Below are 19,307 nucleotides of genomic sequence, written 5' to 3'. Positions count from 1 at the left end.
GGTGGAGCGGAGGGTTCTTGGGCCGGTGTGAGGAGCTCACACCACACAATTAATCCATGGATTTCAGAATCTTGAAAATGTAGGACCATTGGAGCTATTAACAATTCAAAACAAAATATAACTTTTAAATGAACAGGATGTTAAAACCCATGCATAGGCATTTTGAAATGATGAGAGATGCGTGTGGGCCCAGTGAAGAACAAGGGGATGAAAAAGCGACTTTTAATGTTAATAGCGCCCTCGAAAATAGAGTCTGAATCAACATCTGCTTGAGAAGACTTTGTGATTTTGTGCCAGTGGTTCCCAAAACGGGATTTGAGCCCCTTGGGAGGGCTTAGAGGTTTAAAAACAAATATTCGTTTAAATTTAGTACATTCAATTATTACTAAGCCTACAGCCATTTATTTCCATTTATTTGTATTTGTATATTAAATCTTAACGATATTGTCAAATATGATTGGGGATCCTGTGGGTTTGTTGTGATTGAGGAGCCGCAGCGTAGCAGGGTTTGGGAATGGCTTACTCACATAGACCACATCACGGGCACTTGCACTTCAATCCAAACTTTTTATTTTAAACTCTCTGAGGCCGCGAGGGGGCGCAAAATCTGAGATGAAATTAAACTTCAGACAGTGTATACCTAAACCTATGAATGAAAGTTTATCCTAAAGGGACTATAATAACAGAGAGGACTCACAGTGTAGAAAAGGAGCAGGAAGAAAAGGAGATGGGGACAGTCATGGGGACAGCAGAGAAACAAGGACCATTATCGGGAGAGTGGAATATATGGTTATACGGTTCGTTTCAAATATTGCTCTTATGTGCGTGATTACTCCACGCACTGGTGATGCTCACACAAATGCTCATTTTAAGCTCCAACTGTTTACGCTCCACAGAGCTCTGGTATTTCACCGGCAGTAAAGCGGTCCTGACGCAGCTGCCCTGGCTGAGAGCTGTGTTTTCCTGAGGGTCCGTGAACGCGTCCTCTGGGTGTGTGCGCGGTGCTGTGCGTCACGGCCCCTGCTCGGCTCACCACAGGCAGCACACACACATCTCTGTCTCTGTCTCTGTCATCTGTCACCTGCTCCACACCGGGCTGGCTCTCGTCTCCGCCGGCGGATGGACGGAGGATGGGAAACAAGCACAGCTAGCTAGTGAACATCGCAGAGGTCCAGGAAGAGCGCTACACCAGGTTAGTTAGCCTGTCACTGCCGCTGTTTACGGCCAAACCCGTCACTGTTCACATAGTTTGTGTTTAGCTGTGGCGTTGAGTGTGTGTCTGTGCGCTTCAGTAGAACGCGAGGACAGTTTCTAATAGCGTGCTATGTGTTAGCAGAAGTGTGTGTGTTTGTATGTATGTATGTATGTGTGTGTATGTGTGTGTGTGTGTACGCGCGCGCCTGCTAGTCAGCTAGCTTTAGCCGCTTAGCTAAAGTGCGTGTGGTCCGTGATGCTGGAGCCTGGACCAGACCGCTCTGCAGGAGTGGCACCTGACCCGCTGCGGAAGGCATTTGTGGAGCAGACTGATCATGTTGGCGGGCAGTGTTCTGACTGTGCTGTGTTATGACTGTACTGTGTGTGCTGTTGTGCAGGTCCTGTAGTCTTCTTAACCAACACAGAGGCACCGGGACAAAGTGGACATGCAGACCTTTCTCAGAGGCCGAAGAGTCGGCTACTGGCTCAGCGAGAAGAAACTCAAGAAACTAAATTTTCAGGCTTTTGCGGATATGTGCAGGTATGTTGTTTCACCTCAGACAGCAGCGGCAGATGCTCAGTATCATGTGAGGGAGAAAGTCTCATGGAGTCTGTTTCTTCTTCTGTGGATCTGGTTTACAGTTACAGAAATGGTAAATTCCGGATTCTCTGGGCAAGGCAGTTTGTACTGAGGAGACAAACATTGTTGACATAGTGTATCTGAAGCTGTTCTAATGCGCAGTCTCTTTATGACTCCCAGATCATATAAGATAAGAGAACCTTTATTTGTCCCACAATAGGTAAATTCCCGCGTTGCCGCGCATAATTCAATAGCAGGAGAAAAGAAGCGCAATCAAAAACTAGATCAATAACTTTACAAAATACTTTAATCTAACACACTGTTCAGGTAGAGGAAAAAAAACTTGTATGTACAATCAGTGGCTATGACCATGATTGTGTACAGTGTAGCATGTGGAATGTGTCAATGTTCTTAATGGTTATGATTGATATTATGAAGATTAATTCAGATTTGATCAATACATTAATGTCTTTCTTTCTGATCTGATGTTGTCAAGGAAAGGCCAAAACTACATTTCCAAATACATCATACTTAATAAAGAATTGGAATTTGATGTTTATCTTATAATATATTTTGCAAAGCTAAACAACATTATTGTACCAAAAAACCTAAACTAAATTAATGTCTAAACACAGTTTAAATGTTCATTCAGAATGAGACGTGATGAACTTGAGCCTGATGAGATAAGAATGTGTCACATTGCTTTCCATTAACCACTGTTATCATTTGACGGATTTATTAGTCTCACGCAGTACAGTTCTAAATAAGTACTTTGCAGGGTGGATCTAGTAGGATTTCTCTGGTATGATTTTGTAACTGACCTTTATGGCAGGACTGATTAGTCTCATTGCCTCATAAAAGATTATATTGGCAGAGTTTACAACAGGTTATGCTTTGGCCAAGCCTTAGTGTCCTAGTTTCCTCTTTTACAGTAGTCTACAATGCAGCCTACGGCTCCGCCCTTTGCAGGCCAGCCCTACATGTTAGACAGCCTTTGACCAAAGGATTGGGCTGTCAGACAGGCCGAGTCTGAGCTACTGCATAACCTGCGTTTAGGCTCAACCTGTTTTTGTGAGAAACCTGTGGATGTGTCACATGTGTAACCAAGAACCTGCCCAGCCTGCTCTGAAGCCTGTGTTACAACCTGCTTATGTATAAATGGTGATGTTTGAGATAATAATATTTCACTTAAACCTGAAATGACAATAGAGGACAGTAGTTAGTATTCTGTTGTGTGTCCAGCCACACCTCAAAAACCCATATTGTGATGTCATCAGAAACGCTTGTCCTGAGCTCAGTCTGGTCTGTGACACTTCATTCTGCCGAGCTTCTGCTGGTTGCTAAGCAACTGATTTGGGCCAAAAACTGGGAAGATGAGGTTGATATTTAAATGTTTTCAGGCTCTGTTGATTTTCACTGCTGATTTGTTCTTTTGTCATGAACCTGCTGTGACCGTGAAATTTCTTTGCCATTCATCTTCATAACAGACTAAGATTAGATTTAAAACTTGTTGCACAGCACAGTGGGGACATTGTTTTAATGCACAGTTCAAGAACAGCAGGCCAGTAGAAGTATGCAATCAAAAAACAATAAATAATTAAAATAGACCTTATTCTAATTCAATATTGTCCAAGTCGAGCAAAAATATAAGGCTAGAGCATTACCATGTACAAGTTTTCTGACAATAGTTATGTACTGTACAGCTTATGGACAGTATAAAGCTCGTCACCGACCATTTGTTTCATCTCTTCACAGGAAACGAGGAATTGAAGTTGTTCAGGTAGGGCACACATTATTTCTCACAAACGTTTTGTTGTCACAAGCTAAATCAAGGTGCTCTTGTGGAATATAAGAGGTATAAAAATGCAGTAATCTCTCTATTATTATGGTGATTTCACTCTGACAGTCTAGCTGCTAAGACTTACGCCTGAGGGCCTTTTTATGCAATGGCAATAAGGAGCTACAAAGCATAAGGCATGATTCCTACACAGAGAGGTTCTATGGCTTCTATGGCCTTGTGTTTAAGTAAAACAGGTCTCCAACAACACTGTAATCCACTGTAAACTCTCCAGTGTAAAGAGCCATGTCTGTCAGAGGCAGGACTAAGCTGCTCATTCAATTATTTTGAGGACTTTCTGTTGATTGCAGAAAACCCCCAGGATAGTGAATGTTTGATTGACACATCTTTTATTACTAAAAAGTACTAAAAGTAATATTGGCCTGTTTGTTATCTAACAACAAGGAGGGTTTGAGCTTTTATTTACAGAGTCACACAGATCTTTTTGTCATGATGAAAACTCTGTCAACCCAAATCTAATGCTCTATCTTTTAGCTTCAGTACTACAGACAAATGGCATACGCTTATCAGGGCAAGGACAGGAGAGTGGCTGCTGTATACTGTTATAAGTGGGTGACCTTGTCTGTGAGGAGTGCAAACACAACCTTCAGTGTCCGAGTTTACACTTGATTCTTTGTAATAATAAACACATTCAAGTCTGAATTGGTGACCTTCATTTCCTTTAATCATGGTTATAAATGGAAAATAATTAGCATATTCTGGCTACATTGTTTGACAATCAATGAATATAATGAACTGTTTCAAATGTGTTCCACAGTGTGCACGGATAGATGGTTGTGTTTCTGTTCAGTCATTCTCAGCCCCCGTGCCCCGGCTCCTCAGAGAACTGCATTAGGCTGTGGACGTGTGCTCAGTCTGAAGCCGACTGCTCTCAGACACAAACAGTAGAACAAATGGACACTCAACAGGATTCTCATGTTACACATTACATTTTGGTGGGCGTTCTTTGCGACTGGCTTAGAATGTGCAGTTGTACAGGAATGAATCCTACTTCCATTGTCCTGTCATTGGCAGAACAGTAAGATTGTCTCTCATGTCTCGCTACAGCCGCCCTCGCACATGTGTGAAGACAGAACAGAGAAATGCAGACCTTGATGTCTTGTGTGAACTGAGCCCAAACCCATAGTTGTCCTTTGCTTTAGTCCAGATTTCCCCTGGCTGCTGTGGCCTTCAGCTAGCAGAGCTACATCAAAATTAAAAATACTCTGACATGGGCTCCCTATTCTGTCCATCCGCATCACAACTACGCAGGGCCTCTCCAGAGCATTTAGAAGTACATCAGAGGCACAGGACCGTCTGCGCTGGGTGTGGACACAAACCTTGGATTTTCTAACATCATCTTTCAATCAAATAAATCTGCACTTTCAGGACCCACGCTCTTATTTGTATTTGTATCTTGGGTGTGCCATGTAGCATACTGTAGTCAGGACATGCATACACACGTCTGTACAGGGGTGCCAAATGGACAGCACAGGGGAGCGTGTCAGGGCAGGCCGAGAGAGCGCAGAGAGAAAGAGTGCGTAGAGAGGAGAGAGTGAGTGAGCTGTGTCCTCAGTTTGGGCCTCACAGGTGAATAGGTGTAGAATCTCATACACATTTATTAGCCGCTGTAATCGACCAAAGGCATCAGTAATCATCAGCTTGTCATTCCTTTAGAGTAATCATTAACTGTAAAAGAGCAGGCCCTCATCGATCACAGCAGCACAGGAACATGAGGAACAAAGACCCAGTGTGACATATTTGCACAGGTGTGTTCACAAATGCTGATACCGATATGCACGGGCCTGGCCCACCCGTTTATGTCATTTCAGTGAATTCTGGCGAGAGTTGGTGCTTTGAAGACTTGCTGTTGAAAGAGTGACTATATATTAACGTGTGGAATGTTACTTAAAAATGCGGACCCACGTGTAGCTCTGTTTTGCCTAACTGTAATTCAGCCTCAGACTGACCCTCAGTCTCATTTATGTGACTTATACCAGCACAAGTCGTCAGACAAATACCTGCCAGTGAAGTTGCAGCCGGGCTAAACTTTGATCTGAGAACGCATTAAAAAGCTGTGATTTTTTGGTTTAAAAATGTGAGAAAAACAAGTTTTTTGTTCTCTACTACTCATTTAAATAAAAAGTATTGACGTGTGTTTTGTTATTTTGAAGCTGGACCTGAATCAGCCGCTGGAGGAGCAGGGCCCTCTGGACGTCATCATCCACAAACTGACAGACCTGATACTGGAGGCCGACCAGAACGACTCTCAGGCCATGCTGCTGGTGCAGAGAGTACAGGTGTCACACGCTTCTACTATTACACACACTGCCTTGTATGGAGCTCAGAGGATTAACATGCAACATGCTCGATTGGACAAAAATACAAAAAAATGGTCTATAAGAGGATGTGTTGTGGTGTTGAACAGCCTCAGCGATAGACAAACTCAGTCACGTGCCCGTTTCAAATGAATCTCATACGTGTCATTGACGTGTTAAGTCATACAGCCAAACACGGCGTACACAATTGTTTTCACACTGGAAATAATACATTGTGAACTGGCCTTTTATTGAGTCGTGGTTGCCACAACAAAGCAGTGGTGCAGTCAGTGATTTGACAGCTTGTTGCACCAGACCTTTCCTGTTGATGTGGAATCACAGTTTATGGCCTGAAGTGTGAAAAGGTCATGTTTCTCTGTGTTTACTTCTCCTTGTTGCTCAGTTTTGTTATTTATAACGCTCCTTTTGTAATAGTGAGCTGTTAACTTAATTTCCTTGATCAGATATTTGTTGCATACATTAGTTTTCATCAGTGAGTGCATTTTTGTGTATATAATCTTTGGCGATACAATATGTACTTATTTATTTGGAATATAAAATGTTTTGTCTTATTGTAATTAGTTTTTAATTTTGACTGCCCTTCTCTTTCGGTTTGAAAAGACAAATCTGATGCACTGAGGAAAATCTGTGAATAACACACAGACTGGGGCAGTTGGAAAAAATACGAGTGTCAAATATCAGATCAAATTCCAATAAGACTCGTATCTGTATAATATTCAGTGTATATACTGTATAACCTCATATCACCCATTTTAACTCCTACAATTTACATTTATTTTAAAAAACAATCAGTTCACACAGTAGCCTACACATTTTAAACATGTCCTGTCAAAAAATAAATATCTACATGATTTGAATTTAGAATATTATTCTTTAATTTGAATAGTTTTTGACTAATTACTTCTGTTTACTTTATATAGGTTTGACTTTTTTCAACACATGGAAAACAAGTCAAATTGTTTGCCAAACGTGTAAGAGAATGTTACTTACTCCTTTGGCAAATAGTTATTCAGACTAAATTATCCTGCAACCCACCAGGAAATAATTTGAAATAGGGAGTGTTTACAGGCGCGCGGCCGAAACTGCTAGGCTATTTCGTGCCGCGGCTCCTGAAACTGCTGGGCTATTTGACCGGGCCGGGTTAGACCGCGCCGGGTTAAGGTTAGGGTCAGGGTTAGGGTTAGGCATGAGGCTATATGGCCGTGCCGCGGCTCCTGAAACTGCTGGGCTATTTGACCCCTCTGCAGCCACGGCCTTTGAAATAACGTGAAATACTCTACTTCACATAAGAAGAAATTCAATTTCACTCGCGCCTCAAAGTTGTTTCAGAACATGTGTGTAGAGGACTAAACTGCAGGCTAAACTAGATTTGCTCTCTGCTGGACACCCACTGAGTCTCTGCGCTCACCCGCCGGACCTAGCGCACCGTCACCCGCCGTCGCCCTCAGACCTAGCGCACACAGTCACCTGCCCTTCATCACCACAAATCTGATGCTGACCTTCCCATCAGCAGAGCCGTATCCTGAACTGGCCGTTGCATAATCAACACTGCATTCTTGATAGATCCAAAGTAAATCCTATACATGTCATGGCAGAGGCATTTGTTTATGCTATGTTTGAAGTCTATTTATTACGCTCCAGCAGCCCACTGAAGGACATTTTGTCAGCGCCGTGCGTGCTTCTAGTCAGTGTTGTTCTTGCTCAGTATCCGTCCGAAGGCTGCTACAGTCACAGAACAGATGTGTGCAATGAGCCCGCGCATATGCTAACAACTAAAGCTTATGTACGAGCTAATACTACTGACCCACTGTGGACGCGTAGTGATCGTGTAACAACCACTCACAATTCAGCTCTGTAATATTCCCTTTTTCTGTGTAGGACTACATCGATGCACATCCCAAGACCATTGTCCTAGACCCACTGCCAGCCATCCGGACCCTGCTGGACCGCTGCAAGTCTTACCAGCTCGTGCACCGGATAGAGAGCAGTATGCAAGGTAATGCATCTCGGGCTTTGTCATGGAATCAGACATACACCGATGCTATTCCGTAACACATTGAGAACACAATTCAACTTAGAATATGAAACGACACAGAAACTTCAGACATTTGTATGGCAAGCTTGGGAGAAAACGCTGGGCTGTGTCAGCCAGGCCGTTGTAAGGAGCCTGGCTGACCCTCCTGCGCCTCACTCCGTTTTTTCCCATGCTGGTTGGTTTTATTAGATATTCTGGAATAGGCGGGTCACATTTCTCATTGGTCAGCTTCACATCAAGGCACTTTGTATTTTTCCGTAGAGATAAAGCCTTTGGTAAACATTACCCAAACTCCTCTGGGCTGTCACCCCCCCTCCTGGGGTAAACATCCTTTGGCCCATCTTTACGACCCCTTCACAAATGCAGTTTGTCACACACCCGTTCTTCTCTTAGACTAATGATGCAGATAAAATATCACTATTATGCAGATAAAATACATCACAGAAATATACTCATATATTCACATTTTATCACAGGCTTCAAAATCCCCCCTGCCCAGACAGAGGGGGATCTACAGTGGGTGAATGATTTAAATGCTCACTGATTTGATCGGTCACTCGCCCCTCCCCCTGCACAGTTGCATGCTCCCTCTTCCACAGCTGGACAATGCCCTGCATCTGTTCCTCTTCACTTCTCTGCCCCGGACCATCAGCTCCCCACTTCGCCTGGACTCACCCATCCCCCCCAGCACACAGTCCCCCTGCCAACCACTGACTGTCTCAGCAGCACAGGTGAGGAGTGAGCTGAAGAGGATTAAAGTGAGGAAGGCAGCAAGACCTGACGGCATCAGCCCCAGGCTCCTTAAGTCCTGCGCAGATGAACTGTGTGGAGTTATGGAGCATGTCTTCAACATGAGCCTGAAGCTGAGGGTGGTACCACAGGTCTGGAAGACCTCCTGTCTGGTACCTGTGCCTAAGACACCGTGCGCCAAAGACCTCAACAGCTTCAGGCCAGTGGCTCTCACGTCCCACCTGATGAAGACACTGGAGCGACTGGTCCTGGACCACCTCCGCTCCACCGTGAGCTCAGCCATGGACCCGCTGCAGTTTGCATATCGGCCTGGCATCGGAGTGGAGGACGCCGTCATCTCCCTGCTGCACCGCTCTCTCTCTCACCTGGAAAAGCCTGGCAGCGCTGTGAGGATCCTGTTCTTCGATCTTTCCAGCGCCTTCAACACCATCCAGCCGCTGCTCCTGAGGGACAAGCTGGAGACGGCTGGTGTAGAGTATGACCTGGCAGAGTGGATCCTGGACTACCTCACGGACCGACCCCAGTTTGTGTTAGTGTGTCTGACACTCGGACCTGCAGTGTGGGGGCGCCCCAGGGCACCGTCCTCACGCCCTTTCTCTTCACCCTTTACACTGCAGACTTCAGACACGACACGGACAGCTGTGTCCTGCAGAAGTTTTCTGATGACTCTGCCATCATCGGACTCATCACGGACGAGGATGATGCGGAGTACAGGGGACTGGAGCAGGACTTTGTGGACTGGTGTCAGCGGAACCACCTCCTTATCAACGCGGGGTGACCAAGGAGATGGTGGTGGACTTCCGCAGACGCCACCCCACTGCCCCCTCACCAGTGAACATCCAGGGACGGGACATTGAGAGAGTGGACTCATACAAGTACCTGGGTGTTCATCTGAACCACAAACTGGACTGGACTCATAACACAGACGCACTGTACAGGAAGAGCCAGAGTTGGCTCTCCCTCCTGAGGAGACTCGGGTCTTTTGGAGTGACAGGGCCACTCCTGAAGACCTTCTACGACTCTGTGGTGGCATCAGCCCTCCTGTACGGTGTGGCCTGCTGCAGCAGCAGCATCACAGAGAGGGAGTGGAAGAGACTGGACAAAGTCATCAAGAAGTCCAGCTCCGTCCTGGGCTGTGCTCTGGACTCGGTGCAGGAGGTGGGGGACAGAAGGGTCCTGGCTAGATTCACATCTATGCTGGACCATGAGTCTCACCCCCTGCAGGACACTCTGTCCGCTCTGGAGAGCAGCTTCAGTGAGAGACTGATCCACCCTCGCTGTGGGAGGGAGAGGTTTCGTAGGTCTTTCTTTCCTGCTGCTGTCAGACTTTATACCAAACACTGTTAGTCCTGAACACTCGCAATACTGACCTAACCATGTGCAATTCCGTCATATGTGCAATTACTGTTGTGATTCATGTGCAATTACTGTGAAATTCATGTGCAATCTATGTGCTGTCGTGACACATGTTCATGTGCAATTACTGTCGTGATCACATGCAATGGTATTTATGTATTTATTTATTTGTCTATGGGAGTTTTTGTTTATAGGAGATCTTCTACTGAAAGTGTTTTTCAAACTTCCTATAAGTGATCTGTTCTTTTCTTCTGTATCTACCTCTGTATCTACCTGCGTTGCACCAATGAAATTTCCCCATGTGGGACAATGAAGGATTATCTCATCTTATCTTAAGATACGGGAGGCTTGCACTTCTACTCTAATTCTAATGTGTCCCTATATGGAAAATGATGTATGGTTGGTTTAGGTTTTAGCTTAGTGTAACTTAACCATCACCTTATCTTGTTCTTTCTTTGGCATTTTGTCTGGTAATAAAATATGTTATTGTTCCTTTTTGGCTCGCTCAGGGTTTATAAAGGCACTGAGGGCAAGTCCTTTCAGCCATTTAAAGTGCCTGAAAACAAGCCTGATGGTGAATAGCAACCATTTTGACCATGCCGTGTAATGTGTAGACCACAACCACAATATCAAAGTGCAAAATGCATGTGCGCTAATAAAAAAGGCCCATTTGTCGTTCACTTGCACAGTCACTTCCTCCTTATCAGCTGAGCGTTGAGCTGCCATGGCAACACCATTCGAAGCTTCAGGCTCTGCAGCTCACTGAAAACAAAGAAGTGCTCGGGGTGCATTTGAGTTTCTCTGACAGAATAAAACGCTGCTGTCGCTGTAGCTTTGAGGGGCCTCACATACGGCCTAGTCTGTGCACATTCTCTTCATTGTTAAGGATGACTAGTGAACTATTTCGGAGATTTTAAATGCTGTGTAATACTCTTTATACGAGTTTCCCTGTTAAGGAGTTAAACTGAATGCTGTAATTGATAGCCTGTGGGGACTAAGATACATTGCAATCTTCAAGCTTCCTTTGTTGAAAATCTGTTTTACATTGTGTGCTATACTTGGATTATAAACCTGTAATAATGACTTGTAATCGAATTCCACACATTTTCAATCAAACACACTCGGCTGATTAGTGGTGTTGAAGCTCTTGGAGGTTTCTTGGAAACCCTGTCAAACAGAAACAGTGCTGCACTCAGGGCCTAATGTAAGCAGCTCATTCTGACTGAGAGGTGAGCCAGATCTGAACGTAGGTGTTAGAACTCCGCCAGTTCTGCATGTCATAACTGCAGTGCACTAGAATCTGTGAAGCAGAAGACTCGGGAGAAGCACAAGTGGATAATGATCTTTTAAACTAATTCCTACATTGTCCCATAAACTCTGGCTCCATCAGGTCTGCCGTAGCATTTATTGTTTAGACGTAGTTCCTCAAAGCTCACTTACAAAAGCATCGGCTCGTCCTTGCTTCCTGCTGCACTTAGCTCACCACTGTTTGCCTGTAACCTCATGTTGAGCATACTGTTTTTTTTCTGACAGAATTCAGGTCTTTGGGAATTCTGTGACGCAATGCAGACATGTTCCCCAGAGTAGATTGTTTCCTGAAAGACATTATACGCTATTCTTGTCCTGTTACAATAACATAAGTATGACAAATCTGGTTGGAGTCAGAGAGCGATGGGCACTGGAACAGACCCAGCAGCTGAAGAGGGACAGAGCCAGAATCAGCCAGCTGCACACTCTTATGTAACACACTTGGAGCTGAGCTTTTTTGCATATTTACATGTAAAGTTTGATTATTGTTTTTTGACTGATTTGTAGTGACTGACTCTGCAACATACATTTAAACCTGAAAAACTGGTAACAAGACCACACAATATACCTAGTTCAAGAGCTGCTTCCAGCTCGTGGTGCACTATTATTACAGGAAAATAAGACGTCCATTTTGTGTGCATTTGCTTCCTTGTAAAGACCTGATTAAGTAAGGTATGGTTGAATTGACAGTTCAAAGTCCAAACAATTAGAGCTTCCAGATCTAAATCTACTTTATAATTCCAGAATATTTAGTTCTGTTCTCTGGGGAGGTAGTTGTATTTCTACTATAATACATATACATACATGCCGTCTATACTGCAGCTGGAACATGAACAGGCTACTTTTATTCACCCGCTTTTTCTATGGATAGATTTAACCTTTTCATTGTGAACTCTCAGAAAATATCAAATATAATTGTAAATTGTACAGTTTGATCCATTTCCATGTGTGCTTGTGTCCCGTGCTGCTGACAGATGATAGGATCTGTTCTCCTCCGTTCATGGTCCTGAACAGCGAGTGCAGCGCAGACGTGCTCGAGCAGATCCAGGAGCAGGGCCTCACATTCCCATTCAGTAAGTCTCAGTTGTGATCTCCCATGTTCTGCTCTGTAATGTCTGAGCAGGTGACTCCATTTGTTCTTTATTGAAATGAGCTTTCATCATAAATATTGTCTTAAACACACTGTTGTTTTTTTCAGTTTGTAAAACTCGAGTGGCTCATGGAACCAACTCCCATGAGGTAAGACTCAAAGGTCACCCGCACCCTCTGGTGATAAAGTGTAAAACTGTCACAAGACACTGGCAATCATTCCGTCATTTAAAACTATCCCATCATCTATCAACTGACTTTGTTGGAATCATTTGTTAGAGGCCAAGCCTGTATTACACATTATGACACATCTGTTAGGGATTCATAGTTTAAACCATTTGAAATGTTTTTTGTTTTTTTCATATAATGTGTCTGATTATTGTTTATTTTGCTGCTTGCAGATGGCCATTATCTTTAGCGAGGAGGACCTGAAGGACGTGAAGCCCCCCTGTGTCATCCAGAGTTTCATCAACCACAATGCGGTGCTGTACAAAGTCTTTGTGGTTGGGGACTCGCACACAGTGGTGGAGAGACCCTCCCTGAAGAACTTCCCCTCTGGACCTGCGGGTGAGCAGCTACAGCTAAGACAAAAATGCACTCCAAAGGTCCTCATAAATTGCTTTATAGTCCCTCCGATTGGCCCTATATGGTCTTTTAGGAAGAACAAAGCACATTTTGCTGCACGTCCAGTGAAGTGACAAAAGGACTGCACTGACTTTATAAGACCGAAGACAGTTCCTAGTGCTGCTCGGTGCGGTGTCGTGAGTTCGAATCTCGACTCGACAATTTTCTACATGTCCTCCCTTCCTTTTCATCCCCATTTTATGCTAAGCTATCCTGTCTCATAAAGCCTACGGCCAAAAAATACCCCAAAAAAGAGAGCATTCCTAATCCTGGTCTGTCCCCAGCATTTGCCTGTGAAACCGTAGGCCCTGATGCAAAGTGCCTGTTGATCAGAACAACAGTCTGTTTTGTATAAAGCGGCTGGAATGTAGAGTGCAGCAGCAGAGGAGCTGTGCCCTTGTCAAGCTCATAAATCCCGCAGTACAGTGTCCACAGCACATACACCTCACCTTGCACTAACTGATGGTCTCACGACTGTTCTTACCACCGATAGGCCAGCTGTGTCTGAATGTACATTACTCCCAACATACGTCTCAGATTCCCTGCATTAATCATGCTAAAAACCACAGAAGTAAAAGAGAAATGGTGTCAATAAACCCTTGTCATGCATTATACATCAAAAGCTTCAAAGAAATCCTGGTCTGAATATGCCACTGAAGAAATATACGGTAGGCCTGTTGTCTTCAGAAAGAAAAAAACATGTCAGACCTACTGTATATCATTCACATTTAAAGCAAAATACAAAAAGTGTTATTCCCTTGGATAATAAAAGCAATTCTGCCAATACTTTTTTGAATCATTTGAACATTGCTGCCACCTATTGACTGAGACGTGGACATTTCTTTCACCATCAATGTTTATATTGACACATTTAATTTGACTCTTTCCTCTCTTTTTCAGATAGAAAATCCATTTTCTTCAACAGCCACAATGTTTCTAAACCTGAGTCGTCCTCAGACCTGACCTCTGTACGTAGCATGTCATTATGCATTACCTGCTGATTGTTGGTCATATTTATCTTGGTTATTATGTGCTTAGAGGGACAATGTGGTGGGTGTGTCCCAACCCCCGAACAATGAGGTGATCCGGGAGCTGTGCCGCTCACTACGACAGGCACTGGACGTATCTCTGTTTGGAATTGACGTCATCATCAACAACCAGACGGGCCAGCACGCAGTTATCGACATCAACGCCTTCCCTGGTAAAACACTAGACACTTTACTCACTTAAATGGGTTTCTTAAGCACTCTCAACTGTCTCATGCACTTGATATTATGGAGTGTTCACGCTGCAGCATCAAAGCGTCCAGTTTACATTCAAAGTCTATGTGGACGCTCATCCTGGTCGTCCAGCATTATGAGCATCTGACGCGCCACATCAAGGACGTTTGTTGGACAAAGCAGAACTTTGGGCGGCCGACACGACGCAGCAACCAATCAGAGTTTATGCTCCAGTGACGTACCTACGCATTTCATTATCTGTAAGCTGGACCAAAACAAACTCCGCACCGGTAAAACTCACCCAGAGGCAGCTCTTGGTGCAAATTATAATATTCATTCAACTCTGCTCACCTCTGAAGCCCACGTGCCGATCGCCTCAATTTTTGGATTTTGTAAAGCAAATACACCAAAGCCACACTCTCAACGTGGGGGTGAGCGCACGGAGTGTTTTATAAATCAGGAGTTTTGCGTGGCTGGCGTATGCCTCTAATGGCCACTTGGAGTATACACTTGTTTAGCAACATTCCTGCGCAATCCTTTATAATTGTGGCACCATGTCTTCCCTGTATGTCCCTTCTGATGCCAAGCCTCCTCCTTATAGTGCATCATTAGCATGTATTGGCTGGTCTGTTGGTTGAGTGCCTGCCTCTCAATCAGCGGATTGTAGGTTCAAACCTTACAGAAGCCAGTTGACTACTTTGGAAAATACAATAATGCTTTGTTTGTTGTTATACACCAGTTTGCATTGAACTATTAGGTCTGTGTTTATATTGATGACTCTACTGGACTGGTAAGGGAGGGGCAGGTGTGTTAGAGCAGGCACAGGTAATGAAGGGGCAGGTCTGTGAGAGCAGGCACAGGTAAGGGAGGGGCAGGTGTGTGAGAGCAGGCACAGGTATGGGAGGGGCAGGTGTGTGAGAGCAGGCACAGGTAAGGGAGGGGCAGGTGTGTGAGAGCAGGCACAGGTAATGGGGTAATGGAGGGGCAGGTCTGTGAGAGCAGACACAGGTAAGGGAGGGGCAGGTGTGTTAGAGCAGGCACAGGTAATGGAGGGGCAGGTCTGTGAGAGCAGGCACAGGTAATGAAGGGGCAGGTCTGTGAGAGCAGACACAGGTAAGGGAGGGGCAGGTGTGTTAGAGCAGGCACAGGTAATGAAGGGGCAGGTCTGTGAGAGCAGACACAGGTAAGGGAGGGGCAGGTGTGTTAGAGCAGGCACAGGTAATGAAGGGGCAGGTCTGTGAGAGCAGACACAGGTAAGGGAGGGGCAGGTGTGTTAGAGCAGGCACAGGTAATGAAGGGGCAGGTGTGTGAGAGCAGGCACAGGTATGGGAGGGGCAGGTGTGTGAGAGCAGGCACAGATAAGGGAGGGGCAGGTGTGTGAGAGCAGGCACAGGTAATGGAGGGGCAGGTCTGTGAGCAGACACAGGTAAGGGAGGGGCAGGTGTGTTAGAGCAGGCACAGGTAATGAAGGGGCAGGTCTGTGAGAGCAGACACAGGTAAGGGAGGGGCAGGTGTGTTAGAGCAGGCACAGGTAATGGAGGGGCAGGTCTGTGAGAGCAGGCACAGGTAATGAAGGGGCAGGTGTGTGAGAGCAGGCACAGGTAAGGGAGGGGCAGGTGTGTTAGAGCAGGCACAGGTAATGAAGGGGCAGGTCTGTGAGAGCAGACACAGGTAAGGGAGGGGCAGGTGTGTTAGAGCAGGCACAGGTAATGGAGGGGCAGGTCTGTGAGAGCAGGCACAGGTAATGAAGGGGCAGGTCTGTGAGAGCAGACACAGGTAAGGGAGGGGCAGGTGTGTTAGAGCAGGCACAGGTAATGGAGGGGCAGGTCTGTGAGAGCAGGCACAGGTATGGGAGGGGCAGGTGTGTGAGAGCAGGCACAGGTAATGAAGGGGCAGGTCTGTGAGAGCAGACACAGGTAAGGGAGGGGCAGGTGTGTTAGAGCAGGCACAGGTAAGGGAGGGGCAGGTGTGTTAGAGCAGGCACAGGTAATGGAGGGGCAGGTCTGTGAGAGCAGGCACAGGTAAGGGAGGGGCAGGTGTGTTAGAGCAGGCACAGGTAATGAAGGGGCAGGTCTGTGAGAGCATGCACAGGTAAGGGAGGGGCAGGTGTGTTAGAGCAGGCACAGGTAATGAAGGGGCAGGTCTGTGAGAGCAGACACAGGTAAGGGAGGGGCAGGTGTGTTAGAGCAGACACAGGTAAGGGAGGGGCAGGTGTGTTAGAGCAGGCACAGGTAAGGGAGGGGCAGGTGTGTTAGAGCAGGCACAGGTAATGAAGGGGCAGGTCTGTGAGAGCAGGCACAGGTAAGGGAGGGGCAGGTGTGTGAGAGCAGGCACAGGTAAGGGAGGGGCAAGTGTGTGAGAGCAGGCACAGGTAAGGGAGGGGCAGGTGTGTGAGAGCAGGCACAGGTAAGGGAGGGGCAGGTGTGTGAGAGCAGGCACAGGTAAGGGAGGGGCAGGTGTGTGAGAGCAGGCACAGGTAAGGGAGGGGCAGGTGTGTGAGAGCAGGCACAGGTAAGGGAGGGGCAGGTGTGTGAGAGCAGGCACAGGTAAGGGAGGGGCAGGTGTGTTGGAGCAGAGGTGAGGGGGGAAATGTGTGTGAGAGCAGAGTCGGTACTAGTTCGGAATCGGGACGGAAGTTACAGAATCCAATATGGCTATCTTAAAAGACAATAATTATATGGCGGCCCTCGATATGCTTCAGACATTGGGTTAGGGACAAGAGAGTAGATTTGGACTCAAGAGAGAAAATTATTGCCTGAGCTGTATGAGTTGTATCATGTTGGGGCCAGTAACCTCCGTTTCGGTCGCCGCCATATTGGAATTCTGACCTCCGTGAGCCAGCTGGTATCTGATCTAGACCTAACCGTGAGGGATGGGCAGGTCTGTGAGAGCAGGCACAGGTGGGGGAGGGGCAGGTGTGTGAGAGCAGGCACAGGTGGGGGAGGGGCAGGTGTGTGAGAGCAGGCACAGTTGGGGGAGGGGCTGCACACCTGACTTAAGCGGCTTCCACACCGCTGCGGCCGAAGCGTCCAGTTTACATTCAAAGTCTATGGTAAACGCGCGTCGAGCACGTAGTGCGTTATCCGTGGCGTGATTTCTTCGTTTTTGCGGCGCGATTGGTGCGTTTTTTTTTACGCTCTCGACGCTTTGAGCGCGCGTATGAGGCGACCGAGGCGACGAAAGCGGCTTACGCGACACGTTCAGATATGTTGAGGTCTCGCAGCTGAAGCGTAGCAGCCGCCGCAGCAGCCAATCAGAGCTGACGCTCCAGTGACGTACATACGTATTTCCCCTCGCATTTCCGGTATTCCCCGTGGAATTCCCCAAGAAGAGCCACTTTTTCCTTGCTCGTCGTCAACAATGGCAGACGAAAGACTGATTGTGGCCGTTTGTGGGAGAAAGGAGCTGTATGATGTATTCACGATGGAATACAGAGACAGAAACAAACCAAAAACGCGAAAACAACACTCTCGATATCCGCCATTTTACACAATGAAAGGCCACATGTGCATGTGCGCAGACAACTCGAGCGCTCCGTACGCACGCCTGTGTACACTGGCCGGGGCGTAAACCTTTCAAATGTACCCGCGTTCAAATTCTGCGTCGGGCGCGTTTAGGCGTCTGCTGTCTGTACGTACCGTCAGAGCTCAGACTGGGGTACAGAGGAACCTACTCGCACACATTTCTAGACTATACCAAATTCTATGTACCCTTATAAAAAAGCCTTCTTTTGCATATGTTCATTATCATGCCACCTGCTGTATAACATTATGTTACTGTTATAATAATAAATTATTCTTTAAAAAGCTTGACATCACTTGAGTAAAAATGAGCCAGGCTGTTTACCATTTATTGTGAAAGATCATTTCTGTTCAGTTTATAAAAAACGATAATAGGGAAAGTGTGTATGGCTTCTTTGGGTAAAAATCATTTTTTCCTACTCTTTTTCAACTGTCTGAGATTTGAACCTGAAATCTACTGAGATTCTCAGACAGATTGTCTACAACATCAGCCAATACATATAGAAGAAATAAATGTATATATGTGTTGAATAAATACAGTCAAAATGTGAAATTGTATATCCGTCCATCTCCCCTTCTCATATTCTCCTCAATTTTGCACAGTACTGCTTTAAAAACCTGTAGCAATACTAAATGTTGATCACTTTATGTTTCCAGGTTATGAGGGCGTGCCAGAGTTTTTTAATGACCTGCTCAACCACATAAGCAGTGTGCTCCAGAGTCAGAGTACCGACGCGGCTCCGGTCCCGGTCAGCAGCAGCCCCCCGGCTCAGGGCTGCTGTGGCCTGCTGGGTAAAGAGGCCAGTGGCCCCTGGATCGTGGAAGGCGACAGTGGGCTCAAGGGCTCTCTACAGAGACTGGGCTGTAATTCGGCCATGTCCCCCAACTTCCAACAACACTGTGTGTCCACTATTGCCACCAAGGCCTCTTCCCAATGACTGCTCCTGATCAAACCTGGTAACACCATAACTTGTTATAATCATAATAATTATGATGATCCTATATCTACTCCCCAACCTTTTCCTATAGTTGTTAAACAAATAATGATTTGGTGTAAAATTTTCTCTCTGCCTTTTGTATGTTTGATTCGTTGAATGAGATTTAGAGTACTGTAATGTGAACCTTGGAACAGTTGCCTGATCATTTAATTTTTCTGATGTGGGAGTTTGGCAGAGACAGATGCTCAGGTAGCAGAGGTACTGGCCCCTGTAGTGACGGGAGACATGCTGAGCTGTCAATAGGGCATTTTAATTAGGGGCATTTGGACACCCATAACCTGCAGACAAGAGTGCTATAGTGCTGTCTTCATGAGTCCATCCGGAGTCCCCACAGTCATGTGACCAAGTCCTTTTGTGGTAGAGGAGTCTGCACAGGCCTTCAGATTCAAGCACAGGTGGTGTCCTATCAAGACTACACACTACACACACCAATTGAGGATAACATTCCGTTTGTTT

General features: G+C 45.9%; 1 protein-coding gene across 1 annotated transcript in view; it reads left to right on the top strand.

Annotated features, from left to right (window-relative positions):
* The first annotated feature begins 941 nt into the window (after positions 1–941).
* Positions 942–19,307, top strand: part of itpk1b (inositol-tetrakisphosphate 1-kinase b) — a 19,285-nt gene continuing 919 nt past the window's right edge. The window contains exons 1-11 of the mRNA XM_072457212.1: positions 942–1,192; positions 1,593–1,735; positions 3,530–3,554; positions 5,786–5,911; positions 7,829–7,946; positions 12,374–12,472; positions 12,598–12,638; positions 12,890–13,055; positions 14,013–14,080; positions 14,151–14,313; positions 18,511–19,307. The exon at positions 18,511–19,307 is cut by the window's right edge and continues 919 nt beyond it. Of these exons, the coding sequence (XP_072313313.1) occupies positions 1,641–1,735; positions 3,530–3,554; positions 5,786–5,911; positions 7,829–7,946; positions 12,374–12,472; positions 12,598–12,638; positions 12,890–13,055; positions 14,013–14,080; positions 14,151–14,313; positions 18,511–18,791 (1,182 nt within the window). The 5' untranslated portion in view covers positions 942–1,192; positions 1,593–1,640 and the 3' untranslated portion in view covers positions 18,792–19,307. The remainder of the gene's footprint in view (positions 1,193–1,592; positions 1,736–3,529; positions 3,555–5,785; positions 5,912–7,828; positions 7,947–12,373; positions 12,473–12,597; positions 12,639–12,889; positions 13,056–14,012; positions 14,081–14,150; positions 14,314–18,510) is intronic.

The sequence above is a fragment of the Eucyclogobius newberryi genome, unplaced genomic scaffold (assembly GCF_026437365.1).
Source record: "Eucyclogobius newberryi isolate DKJ021-1_F unplaced genomic scaffold, fEucNew1.0.hap1 SCAF_21, whole genome shotgun sequence".
Taxonomy (NCBI): domain Eukaryota; kingdom Metazoa; phylum Chordata; class Actinopteri; order Gobiiformes; family Gobiidae; genus Eucyclogobius; species Eucyclogobius newberryi.
The sequence above is the reverse complement of the archived record's forward strand: the minus strand, read 5'-3'. Positions and strand labels throughout refer to the sequence as shown.